Raw genomic sequence first — 14182 nt, 5'->3', positions numbered from 1 at the left:
ATGATAGAGGACAGGGGGGAATGGAGGACAGCAGGTGGATGCTGAAGATAGGAGGAGGATGCTGGAGGAGGCAGGGGGACAGGAAGAGGAGACTGGAGGCCAGGAGGATGCTGGAGGAGGAGGAGGCTGGAGTACAGGAGGGGTATAGAGAATAGGAGGATGCGGGGGACAGGAGGAGGCTGGGGGACAGCAGGAGGCGGCTGGGAGACGGGGGGCATGGAGGACACTGAGGGGTGGGGACAGGAGGAGGAGGCTGGGTACAGGAGGAGCAGACTGCAGGACAGGAGGATGATAGAGGATAGGAGGAGGCTGGGGGACAATAAGAGGAGGCTGGATGACAGTAGGATTCTGGGGGACAGGAGGAGGAAGCTGTGGGACAGGAGTAGTCTATAGGATAAGAGAAGGGGGCTGGAGGACAGGAGGTGGATGCTGGAGGGCAGGAGGAGGATGCTGGGAGGCGGCAGAGGGACAGGAGGATGAGGCTGGAGTACAGGAGGGAGGGGTATAGAGGATAGGAGAAAGATGCTGGGGGACAGGAGGAGGAAGCTGAGGGACAAGAGGAGGAGGCTGGGGGACAGCAGGAGGATAGAGGACAGGGGGCTGGGGACAGGAGAAGGATGCTGGAGGAGGTTGGGGGACAGGAGGAGTAGACTGGAGGACAGGAGAATGCTGGCAGAGGAGGCTGGAGGACAGGAGGAGTATAGAGGATAGGAGAAGGAGGAGACTGGGGGACAGGAGGAGGCTGGAGGAAAGGAGGATAATGGAGCAGACTGGGGGACAGGAGGATGATGCTGGAGGAGGAGGCTGGAGGACAGGAGGAGGCTGGAGGACAGTAGGGTGCTGGAGCAGGCTGGGGGAGAGGAGGAGGCTGGAGGGCAGGGGCTACAGGAGGAGGCGGCTGGAGGACAGGAGGAGGCTGGAGAACAGGAGGAGGCTGGAGGAAAGGGGGCTACAGGAGGCGGATGTAGGACAGGAGTCCACAGGATGAGGAGGCTGGAGGATAGGGAGGGTCTGGAGAAAAGGTGGCTACAGGAGGGTCTGGAGGAAAGGAGACCACATGAGGAGGTTGGAGGACAGGAGGAGGATGGAGGACAGGGGGCCACATGAGGAGGCTGGAGGCTACATGAGGAGGTTAGAGGACAGGGGGCCACATGAGGAGGTTGGAGGACAGGAGGAGGCTGGAGGACAGGAGGCTACATGAGGAGGTTAGAGGACAGGGGGCCACATGAGGAGGTTGGAGGACAGGAGGAGGCTGGAGGACAGGAGGCTACATGAGGAGGCTGGAGGACAGGAGTTCACAGGAGGAGGATGGAGGACAGGAGGCTACATGAGGGGGTTGGAGGACAGGAGGAGGCTGGAGGACAGGAGGCTACATGAGGGGGTTGGAGGGCAGGAGGAGGCTGGAGGGCAGGAGGCTACATGAGGAGGTTGGAGGACAAAAGGTCCAAAGGAGGAGGATGGGACCATCAAGGTCGATATTATAATATGCTTGTGGGTGGGGCAATGGGCGTGGTTTATAAAGGGGGAGGGGTTTTGTCACTCTCCTCCCACCCAAAAGTTCGGAGGTATGCACTATGTTAACAACATTGTAACCATAGCCTCAGCATAAAGTGTATTCGTAACTACTGCATTTACATTCTCAATCAGCCCTTCTCTCACAGACCTCCCTCATGCTCCTTCTCTGTCACACAATCTCCCTGTATGCTTCTTCCCATGCTACCTCTTCTCTATTCCCGCCATGACTATTCAGCACTGCCGGTATGTGACAGCAATGACCTTCCCTACGTTATTACTTCTCTCTTACATGACACATGTATATGTACACGGAGAAGGATTAGCCCCGCCCCCGTGCGGTCAGGTGACCTCCTTCGCTCCGCTCCAGCTCCTGGCTAACTTTCCCGGCGCCTGGTGTTGACGTCACTCGCTGTCAGCTCGGGCATAAGGCGTGTGTCCTTCAGCTCCTACTCGCTAGCAGTCATGGCCTCTGCCAGTAGGCAGCTCCTTGCACGATGTATGTCATCCAGTGCTGCCGCCAAGAAGATCGCCATCAAGCACGTCACAGTGATCGGGGGAGGCCTCATGGGAGCTGGGATCGCGCAGGTGAGAGGCGAACGCCGGTCATGTGACCTGAGCGCGGGGTGCATGTGTGAGCAGGGAGTTACTGCGCCGTGCGTTACCCCGCTGCATGTCCTCCGCGGTGCTGCCCCTGTATGTTCTGTATAACTTCTATAGTCACATAGTGTGATGTAGCGCACATTGAGCTCTGGTGTCAGATCTGCAGCAGGTCAGTATTTCCAGTGGATTTCACTCTCCTGGATGAGATCTGCTATTAAATTTGTATGTAATACTTATGTCTGAGCTGAGCCTTATTACTGCTCTCACATGGATTGAAATCTTTGTGATGATGAGAATATGGACATGCGGTGGACACTTATCAGGTTTTTGGTGTAATAATTGCGGTCACTTGTGAACTGCTGAGCATTGTCATTATTTTCCCTTCCATGCCAAGGGGGTGCAGCAGAGGGCTGGAGCCTTTTGATGTATACACAGGAATGGGGACTTTATCATATGATAAATGTCCTATAATTTGGGAAATTATTATATTCTAAGCCATGCCCATTGATCTACCCCCTAGTGCTCTCACACTGTATAATGCCTCTTCTTGTGACCCCCTCACCATGTATAATGTCCATCTTGAAAAAAATGGTCCTTGTAACTAATACCCCCTAAAGTGGTCCCCACTCTGCTGCTGTTTTGAAGCCAGCAGGTGCAGTGCTGTCATCACATCAAAGCTCAATGGAGTCACAACGGCTCCCTGCATCACCATTGCATTTAAATCTATTGTTGAAGAGTTGCAGCATGTGACCTTCCTCCTAACGCTGACTGTACCACTGGATCCGGAACTGGTGATGGTATGCATTCTGGGCCACAGATTAGTTTCCTGGAGGGATTTACCTAGTCAGACATTTGTGGCTGCTAAAGAAGAGAGGACCTAATGGTAAACGTGTCCCCCTGGCCAGTCATAGCCACGTCTAGTTGCTAGGGGCATTGGTTTGTTGGATTGGCTGTTCTATTTGGGACAGGCAGCATGCAAGCGCATATGTGCTCGTCCGCGGGCCGACGCAGTGTGTTTTGATTCAGTTACAAAGGGGAACATGTGGCACCACCCTTGCGTACATCAAGCATTGCGTTTAAAAAAACGCGAACAAACATTTAAAAACCCATGAGCAAAAACACATCAGTTTTCAATGAGTTTTGGTTGCATTTACATTGTGTTTTGAAACTCATTTCTACAGCTGCGCAGAGGTGATTGGCAAATTACTTTACTGTTCACATTTACGTTTACAAAATGCTGTGTTAACTATGTGTTTACATTTACATTTTGTTAACTCATTAACACATGTGTTAACATTCTGTTAATGCAAATGTTAATCGTAATGTAATTAGGCAATCCACCTCTCCTCAGGTGTTGTAATGCGTTTCAAAACGCACCATGTGACCGTGGCCTTAGAGTGGTGACACACATGGGGGGGACATTTACTATGGTGTTTCCGCCAGTTTTGTGGCGCTTTCACCGCATCTTCTGCTCTCCTACCTATTTATTAGCTGGCGGGGACAGATAAAATGCCTTTTTCCGCCTGCTCCGACTCTTCTCTGAAAAGGGGCGTGGCTTTGGCGGAGTGGAAACTCAGACACAATTAATGTGTCACAGCCATTTTTGGACGCTGTAAACTGGCGTAAAGTAGACCAAAAGAAATTTGGTCTAGCAGGGACACAAAACAGTGCTATTGCCTGTTCTCTGACTGTTGGACACATTTCTGGTTCCATGGACAGAAAATGGTCTCGGCGCCAGAAACTTATCTGCACAGCTACACAATATTAAATGTGTGTCTGCTTACCGAGAGCAGGTCAGTAACGAAGCCAATGCAGACACCGACACTTTATGTAAATGTCCCCCATGGTGTTTTTAGGCAGTTCAGCCCAAAAACGGCCTAAAAACGCCATGTGTGACATCACCCTTAAGGGCTTGATGTTAGATACCTGGCATATGTCAGAATAAAATGATATTCAAATCAAAGTAGTTCCCTGTCTGCCTTATGATGTTAGATCCCTGCTCCCCGACACTTTTTCTTTATACCTCTCAGGGTGCGGTCACACGTCGCGTTTACTGCATGCGTTTAAAAACGCATTGCTACAGCTGAAGGGGTATTTCCCTAATTAAACAGCTGTTAACACTTGCGTTTACAAAACACAAGCGTTAACGCATGCGTTAACATCGCGGTTAACGCATGCGGTTGTTAACGCACTGTTAACGCATGCGTTAACCGCTATGTTAACGCATGCGTTTTGTAAACGCAAGCGTTAACAGCTGTTTAATTAGGGAAATATCCCTTCAGCTGTAGCAATGCCTTTTTAAACGCATGCAGTAAACGCGACGTGTGACAGCACCCTCAAATGGTTGATTGAAGGAACGGTTGTCAACCAATAGGTGGCAGCACTGATGGCTTCCAGATGGGCTTCTCAGCTGTCTGATTATTTAGATACAGCCACACACAGGCAACCACATCGAGCTGGGTCTGAGCCACCAACCATTACACAAGTTATACCTCTGTGTTGCTTACATACTTGTCCTGAGCCAGGTTTTTCAGGATTCGCCCCTGCTTTCTGTCACATGATATTTTACCTGTGCATGAGGGTCTAAGGGTGAAGACACGCATGGCGTTTTTGTGCCCTTTTTACTAAGTGCGTTTTCAGATCGTTAAAAACGCATGCGTTTTTGTCAGTTTTTCAGAAATTGCGCAATGAAAAACGGCCCAAAAACGCCATGTGTGTCTTCACCCTAAGGGTGATGCCACACGTCCCTTTTTTTTCGACCATTTTTTTAAACAGATTGACAACACATGCTTTAAAATGGTCCAAAAACGGGATGTGTGGCCCGTTAATCACCCTTAATTGGCATTCTCGGTAAGGAGAACTCTTACTTGCTGGCTTGCCCCACAGACTGCACACTTTGATGGAAGTCTGCTGGCTGGACTGAAGCGCCAGCACTTTATTAACTGTTACAGTGCTGGCTGCAGTTTGTAAATATATTGCTCAGCCCCACAAACTGTAAAAATGTAATTTCGGGGAGGGGGGTGGGCTTGAATTGTCTGACATATTGTAACAGTACAGTAATATAAGATGATTCTGGATGATTGAAAGGGTTCTTGTTTGTACAACCTGGGTTTTACAAAGCCACAGTACATCTCATGGGGCCTGTGTTCTGATGTACCATAATGTGAATACACCTGTAAGCTATAGGGCTCTGAGGAACAGTGTTTTAAAGCAGTCTAAGATAATGCATGTTCTCAATTTATAAAATCCTATCTAAGCTTTCCAAATGTAAGGGCATAGGGATGGAACAGTGTACCCTAGTCTCTGCATGGACTCTGCACATCCGACCTTGTCTGACAGAACAGGTTAATGTTTAATGTAGTCAGTGCTGACCTTGAAAATACTGTAGATTACCGGCTTGTTGTGTCCCCAGACTACACCTTTGGTCGAAAGTCATCAATTACTATGCAGTAAAGGTCATCTATATTAATGTCCTATTGAAACATTCAACTAATGGTGTGGGGGTGGATTGTCATGAACGTTGCACATCCAAAACCCAATTGAAATGTAATACAACTCAAGTGAATGAAAAGTTTAAAGCTACACAAACACATGGAGTGAAAACAGACCTTGGGCCATGCTGCAAATTCTCAAATCTACAATGTAATGAGTAAGGTGACAAATAGGGCAACATTCTTCCACATAGGAGCGTGGGTTAAGGGTGCATTTAAATATGTTTGTGTCTGTTCTGACACTGTTCTCTTGGTGCACACTTTTTGTGTTTCATTGTAGGTAGCTGCAGCCACTGGACACACTGTAGTATTAGTGGACCAGACTGATGAAATCTTGAAAAAGTCCTCCAAAACTATTGAAGACAGCTTGAAAAGAGTCACCAAGAAGATGTTTGCAGACAAGCCTGAGGTGACATTCTGGTATTTCTTTCTTCAACCTTAATGCATCTTCTGCCAAATAAGAGCTCTATAAACTTACAGGATTTTATTTCTCTAGAGCCCAAAAAAAAAAATAGTTACAATTTGTTGGGAGATATTTATCATACGCTGGTGCTCCGGCTTATGGTGAAAGCCCCACCGGCCTGCTGGTGTATCTTCCGTGCTGCCACCAGTCATACGCCCTTCCACGCCCACATAGTGTGGAGGTGGTGTAAAGGGGGAAATTATCACAACTACTGGTTTCAATTCGAGAAACCATGAAAATCATGATAAACTTGCCCTATAAATGGATTTCCTAATATTGTCAAGGGTGTATGTAAAGGGCTCATGGGCTACGTGATTAAAGCGGCAGTTGAATTCTCCCTGTGATGTCATCAGGAAGAGACGATCTGTTCCCATTGCAGCCTGCAATCTGTAGGAGACTCCAGAACCTGCCATTCAACAGGATTTATAACAGTGTGTCGGTGGCACACTGTTAAGATCCATAGCAAATTTTCAATATCCTACGATGCTATAGTACCAAAAAACCTATAAAAAATAACATTTCCCCCTATTCCCTAGAACTGATATTAAAAATAAACAAAATCATAAATATGTCGCCCCCCTTTCCCTAGAATCGTATAAATAAACAGTAAAAATCATAAACCCATTAGATATCGCCGTGTCCGAAAATGCCTGATCTGTTAGTTTAACACTGTAATGGACAAAAAGCGCCAAAAGTCGCAAATGTCACTTTTTTGCCATTTTAAAAAATTCTATAAAAAGTGATCAAAAGGTCGCACAGTCCTAAAAATTGTAGCATTGAAAAACGTCATCGGGAGGTTTTCATTTTTGTATCTGTATGAAAACATTATAAAACATATACAAATTTGTTATCTCAGTGATCGTACTGACCCAAAGAATGAAGTAGACCTGACATTGAAAGCCGTAAAATCCAAGCCCACAAGTACATGGCGCAAAGGCATTTTTCCTTCATTTTTTTTTTTTTTTTTTTTGCTTTCAGAATTTGTTTCCCAGTACATGGCATATATTAAATACCACCACTATGAAGTGCAATTGGTTATGCAGAAAACAAGCCCATACACAGCTCTTCACATGGAAAAATAAAAAGTTATACATTTTTGAAGAAAAATAGACGCAAAAACGAAAAAGGGCCTGGTCCTTAAGGGGTTAAGGAGCCAAGTGTCAGTACACCAGCAGCACCACTATTACTGACTCTTGGTACAAAGTTTTGTACCCCCCCCCCCCCCAAATGCCATACCTTGATGTTCAGGAGATGGTGCATCTAGCTATAAGCAAATGTATATTTTAGTTAAAGGTGAACTCTAGCTGTAAAGCACATTTATTATAATTTGGATTGTAGCAGGAGTAGTAATGTCTATGGAAATGAGCATCAACGCAACATTTTTACTTTAGTAACTGATTTTCTCCTTTCTCTCCACTTTCAGGCTGCTTCTCAGTTTATTGAGAAAACCCTTTCAAATTTCAGCACCAGCAGCGACCCAGCAGCCGTGGTCCACAGCACGGATCTAGTGGTGGAAGCCATTGTTGAGAACTTGGAAGTGAAAAACGAACTCTTCAAGAGATTGGATAAATTTGCACCAGAGTAAGGAAGATTGCTAAAGAATTTGTTATTTCACACCATTTAACCTTTATTGCCATCATTCATCAGATCTCCTAAATGAGAGAAAAAAACGCAGTTCGTAAATTTATTCATTTGATTAATTCTCACTTAAAATGGATGTAAATTTTAAGGATGTTGCAAATTTATGTAGAGCTCTTATTTATGCAGAGATATCACGGATATTTTGTGCATGTCCATTGTACTGTTATTGCTGCTGTAACAGCACTTCTTACTGCATGGAGAGCACTAAAGTATATCCAATTCCATGAAATTCAGTATGATGCCAGTGTCTCTCAAAGCAGCCACATATTGTGCTGGTTATTTAAACAGGAACTACATCCATATGCACTATAAAGCCTATGGAAAGATACTGTCACCCATAGAAATGAAACCACTGTTCAGTTGATTAAAGAGGCGTCTATGCCCATAAACAGTACTGGCTGTAAATTGTACTGCAGCTCATTCCCATTTCTGGTTACCATTCCACATACTCATTGCACAGCTTACAGAGCTGCTCGAACCCCACCCGCAACACTTGATGTAATAAAACACAAAATTTGGTATTGAACATGTTGTGTTCCATATCTCGTGGATTCTATCCTACCCAACACAGCAAAAATAATTTTTATAACCTTTGGTCGGTAATGCACTTGGTTGAAATGTTCTTTACTGCTTTCCTTTCTTGCAGACATACCATATTTGCCAGCAACACCTCTTCTTTGCCAATAACAGACATCGCAAACTCTACAACTAGACAGGACCGCTTTGGAGGATTGCATTTTTTTAATCCAGTTCCAATGATGAAGTTGGTTGAGGTATGCTTCTGGATTTGGATCTCACATATTTGACATCTTTGCATTACTACCATATATACTCAAGTATAGGCTGAGTTTTTCAGCACAAAAAAATGTGCTAAAAACCCGAAACTCGGAAAAAAAATCAATATTCACCTTTTCGATGCCCCACACAGGTCCTCTTCTTTCTTTCATCAGCAGGGTATGTTGTCAGCCGGAGCTGTTGCTAGAAGAAAGTAGAGAACCTGCAGGGGGCGTCAGAAAGGTGAATAGTGAGTTAATAATAATTTTTAATCTGGTGATGTACAATAGACTCACACTTGGGTGGAGGCTGCAAACAATGCAATTCCCACCCTATTCTTATTCTCAAGTCAACTTTATACTAAACTTTAAAAAAAAAAAATTACACAGAAAAGTAATTTTGTTACTGCGTATCATTCCGTCAGTACTTTCTTTAAGCAATTTTTTGTTTTTTCACAATGCAACTGGCTTAAAGAAAAAGTATTGACTGAATGATATGCAGCAAGAACAAATTCTATGTATTTTTTTAAAAAGTGATAGAATAAAGTTGACTTGTTCTAACGTCAGAGGAAGGAAGTCTCCTAAGTGCACACTGATGATCAGTTCCACCTGCGATTTGTGTGAAACCAGCAGAGTTGTTGAAGACTGTACTGTGTGTATGAGCTTGTCATGGAAGGGGGGGTAGAGACTCTGCAGTGTGAGACTGGAGAATCTGTTCATGAGAAAAATCTGTCCTGCCCAACCCTAAAGTCAGAAGAATAAGCGTCGGATCCCGGGGCAACTGAAATTGTGTACACCAGGACTGATGGGCAGTGTGTGTGTGTGTGTGTGTGTATATGTGTGTGTATATATATATATATATATATATATTATATTATTTTTTTTTTTATTTATTTTTTTCTGAGTACATTTTTAAGAATCCGGTCTTTGTGGGAATACCCCTTTAATTACCTCTGCACCCACATTATTTCAGGGACCTTCCTTTTAATTTCATGTATTTTAATGTATTTTCTAGTATATCTGGAGGGTACCACATGGTGCTGGATGGTAGCTAAGCACCACACCCCCTCGCCTCTGCTGTAATATTTTAGAATGGGGTAGTTATGGATAACCTGCACCCCTGTTGAAAATTGTATGGAGCTCTTAATAAAGACTGCCCCTTTCACACATACGGCCCGGGCTGACTGGAGAAGGGGAGGGGGGAATCCTCCTTGCCCCTTCTCTCTCCATAGGAAGTTGTGCAGCTGCACCATATGTACTAAAGGTCGTTGTTGTGTGTTTTTTTTGTTTTTTTCTTTTTCTTGACAGCATGGTACAGTAACACGCGCTGTACGGTGCCAATGCACTTCTATGGTGGCCATATGCTAGCTTCCCTCCGTACGGTTAGCACACGCCTGCCGCATACATCATGTGGTATGGGGTGTATCAATATAATTTCCCTCTTACTCGCTACAAAATACTACCCCACCAACAGACACATTTGCAGTTCTTTCTGAAGTTTCTCTTCCTAAGTTTTTCTTATTCTTGCCCTGTCTTTCAGGTCATAAAGACACCAATGACCAGCCAGAAGACTTTTGATTCTCTCTTGGATTTCAGTAAGGCACTTGGAAAGACTCCCGTCTCATGTAAGGTAAAGTACAGAAATAAACTGTACTGATACAAGACGAGAACTTCTTGTTTCTTGCATATTTTTACATACTTATTTGCTTATTCTCTTGGTAATGTCATACAGTAATATGACTTAATATCTATATATATTCATGGATGGCATTTTTAGTTGCATAACAATTAATTACCTTTAATTTTTTTTTTTTTTAGGACACACCTGGATTCGTAGTGAACCGCCTTCTGGTACCATATCTAATGGAATCTGTCCGTCTACACGAAAGGGGTATGTGCCTGCGCTGCTTGTACTCATGATTAGCTATCCAATCTGTATAGATCATCATCCGATAAAGAGTCAGTGAGATGGTTGGATTATAGAAAGTGTCTAGACAACAGTATGAAGGCACGAGCCGCCTCCTCAAATCACTTTGATCAACATTGGCAGTTAAAGAAAACCTACCATCATAATCCATCCTTGCATATAGATGCAGGCAATGTGACTGTGGTAATCTTCTAATATTTGTTATCCAGGGCCTCCTTCTCAAATCAACTTTTGCTAATGAGTCTGTTTGGCTCTGGTGGATGTTACCAGAGCCCCTCAGTGATGTCTTTTGACTTATTGTCACAAGGAGTAGAGCAGATTTCCCACCCGCCCCCCCCCCCCCCCCCCCGTCTGCACTTTCTATTGCTGCTAGATTACACAGGCTGAGGCAGGAGGGGGAGGCTAAGACATGTTCTGCTCACAGTTTCCGCTTGAGAATCTGCAGCACTGAGGGCCCTGGATACACTCCCAGAACCCTTCAACTTTTTAAAGCATGGTAATGAGCATGATTTTAGATGGAAGGAGACTATGGATAACTAATATAAGAAGATTACCACAGTCACTGTGCCAGGAGTAAGTGTCCCTGGTTTATCTTGTTCGATTTTTCTTTTAAATCACATCGTAAAAGCTCTGAAAGCTCGGCAACCATTTACTGTAACTTTTTTATAGATGCCCATCTTTTTGCATACAGTTATCTTATACAGTAATTTATTTAGAATAATAACCATGATACATGTAGCATATTTCACACATTTTATCCTCTTGCTTTACCAGCCTTAAATGTTTTTCCAGGATGCCAAAAACGCCATGCCTGTTCATTAGTTGTGCCTGCTACATGAATGCAGTGAAACAGACTGAGCTACAATAACACATACAACCTGTGGAGAGGGGTGAAGCTATAATGCTAAACTATTCGGGGATCACCTCTAGGCAGGCATAGACTTGAAGTTTTGCTGTTCAAGTTGTGCGGAGATTAGCAGTAGTCCTGTGTCTATGAGGAATAAGTCATTATTTGGCTTGTGTTATTTTCCATTAGCTCTTTTCTGCAAAGTGAAAAGCAGATAAGTAATGAGGGTGGATGATTAGTAATAATGAGAGACAAGGAAGCACTTGGCTTTGATGACATCATTTACAAATTTTTCCTTAATAGCTAGTACTAGTCATTTATCTGTGACCGTTTTCATGTTTTCTGCCATGTTGTGGACACAAAACGAGCAGCAATCCAAATTGTCTAGCTTTTATTATATATGAATAAACCATTATCCGTTCTAGTTGGAAATGCACATTCGCAATTAAATGGAGAGTTCTGATGATGCCCACATAGTCAAAAACTATTGCAGCTATTGAGGAACATAAGCCTAGGTCCTTCTTAAATTTACTGAAAATCAGAACGTTTTAAGGAAAACTCAAGCCCCAGGCTCCGCGTTTGTGTCTCCTCTCCTACTCCTTCTCTTTCTTTTTACCTCTGCTCCCTCTCCTATTTGTTGTGATCCTCTTTCTTTCTTGTGAGTGGCACATAAGGAGGTTTGGAGAAGTATATTAACACCTAAATGACCTGGGCCTTTTTAGTTTTTTCACTTGCATTTTTCACTCCACTCCTTCAAAAATCTTTAACTGTTTTCCTTTTTTTTTTTTTTTTTTTTTTTTAACTTTAATTTTTCCACGTAATGCGCTCTGACGGCTTGTTTTCTGTGTAACAAATTGCACTTCATAACGAGGGTTTTTCATTTTCCATGTCGTGTACGGGGGAAAAAATTCAAAATGCAGTACAGTGAAAAAACGCATTTGTGCCATTTTCTTGTGGACTTGGATTTTACAGCCTTCACTGTACGCCACAAATGACACCTCTACTTTATTCTTTGGGGATACCAAATTTGTATAGGTTTTATGTTTTCATTCATTTACAAAAATTAAAACCTGTGCAAAAATGTTTTATTTTTGCCATCTTCTGGCGCTAATAACTTTTTCATACTTTGGTGTACGGAGCTGTGGGTGGTGTAATTTTTGGCAACCTTTGACTATTTCAATGCTGCCATTTTTAGGACTTTACGACCTTTTGATCACTTTTTGCCGTTTTCGACTGGGCGCTATTTTCTGTTATGGGGTTAAATGCAGTGAAAAACCGCTTATTTATATTTATATCAGTTCTAGGGAAAGGGGGGTTAGTTGAATTTTTAGGGTTTTTTATTATAATTTTTTTTCTTTTACTATTTTTCAGACCCCATAGGGTACTTTAACCCTAGGTTGTCTGATCGATCCTATCATATACTGCCATACTACAGTATGGCAGTATATGGGGATTTCCTTCCTCAATTACAATGTGCTGATAGCACATTGTAATGAAAGGGTTAAAACTAGGCAGCCTCGGGTTTTTGCAAGACCCAAGCCTATCATGGCGACGTATCGCCGCTCCCTGATGATGTCATACGTCGCCATCTTTTTGTCAATCAACGACATTGCACCGCGATTGGTGCTAGCACCGATCACGGGTGTTACCGGTAAGTCTTTGCTGCAATATGCAGCAAAGACTTGGCAGCTATGGAGAGGGCTCATCCAGTGAGCCCTCACATTGAACCGGGACCCAACACGCGCCGTAATACTTAGCATGCATCAGTAAGGGGTTAAGGGAAGATTTTATTTTCTAAAACTCGTTTGATTTCGTGTTTTTCTTGGGTATGGATAAACTATCAATTATAATTGTACTTACAAAAGTATACTTTAATTACCTTTTGTATACTCATAAATGATTAATAAAGCTATCTGAAAATCAGAACGTATTAAAAGAAGGCGTAGGCACTGGAGATTATCTACAGTCTTCTCATGTTTTCAGGTCATGCATCTAAGGAAGACATTGATGTTGCAATGAAGTTGGGAGCTGGTTACCCAATGGGCCCTTTTGAACTTCTGGATTATGTTGGTCTCGACACTAGTAAATACATCATTGATGGTAATTGATTTATTTATTTTTTTTTTTTTGGTTGTTTGAGAAAAGTTGATAAATGAATACTTTCAGATCATTGGCAAGGTAAAACCTCTGCTAGCTGCTAAACACCTTCAGCAAACAATTGGTGTGTATGATGAGGGCAAAGTGTAACTGATCAGCTAGTTATCCCCCATTCCTGTGGATAGTTGGGACAGCCTCTAACTCCTGTTATAAAGCACTTTTTAATTTAATTAATGCTAATTGTTTCCCCCCACAACCTAGGTTGGCACCAGATGGAGCCTGACAACCCCCTCTTTGCCCCCAGTGAGTTGCTCAATAAACTGGTTGCTGAGAAGAAGCTGGGCAAGAAGACTGGAGAAGGATTTTATAAATACAGATAATATGCCATCCTGCACTGCAGATATATATTTTTATAGTCTCTCTTGCTTGCTATATGATTTCTGACTTCCCATTTTGCTGACTGATATCATTTTGGTTTTCTCAGCAAATGTCCATACTCTAGTGCCTTAGCACAAGGATTCTCTTTCATGATCAAAATCCTTCTGAACAGCGGCTTACAAGCATTGACATGTCATAACCACGCTGGAGTCAATAAACATGAGAAAAGTGATTCTGTTGTATTCTGTTTTCCGTGCACCCCTGAACATGAGAAAATGGAGAGCATACAGAGCGTCGGAGCTGCTATGTACTCATGGCTTTATGCTAGACTCTAGGAAATATACTTTTTTTTTTTCCTTCTGTAAACCCATTACCTGATTGTCATGTACATGTAAGAAGTGCAAAAAGCTAGAGATCCACATATCCCTCCTACTTACTTTCATCAGGCTT

General features: G+C 43.3%; 1 protein-coding gene across 1 annotated transcript; it reads left to right on the top strand.

Annotated features, from left to right (window-relative positions):
- The first annotated feature begins 1880 nt into the window (after positions 1-1880).
- On the top strand, positions 1881-13964 carry HADH (hydroxyacyl-CoA dehydrogenase). Its single transcript, XM_072119326.1, has 8 exons — positions 1881-2100; positions 5887-6015; positions 7493-7650; positions 8357-8483; positions 10024-10113; positions 10302-10374; positions 13241-13357; positions 13616-13964. Exons 1-8 carry the CDS (start codon positions 1978-1980, stop codon positions 13732-13734), a joined length of 936 nt encoding a protein of 311 aa, XP_071975427.1. The 5' UTR covers positions 1881-1977; the 3' UTR covers positions 13735-13964.
- Positions 13965-14182: the final 218 nt, after the last annotated feature.

The sequence above is a fragment of the Engystomops pustulosus genome, chromosome 1 (genome assembly GCF_040894005.1).
Source record: "Engystomops pustulosus chromosome 1, aEngPut4.maternal, whole genome shotgun sequence".
NCBI classification, from domain to species: domain Eukaryota; kingdom Metazoa; phylum Chordata; class Amphibia; order Anura; family Leptodactylidae; genus Engystomops; species Engystomops pustulosus.
This window is presented reverse-complemented; position numbering and strand designations above follow the sequence as displayed.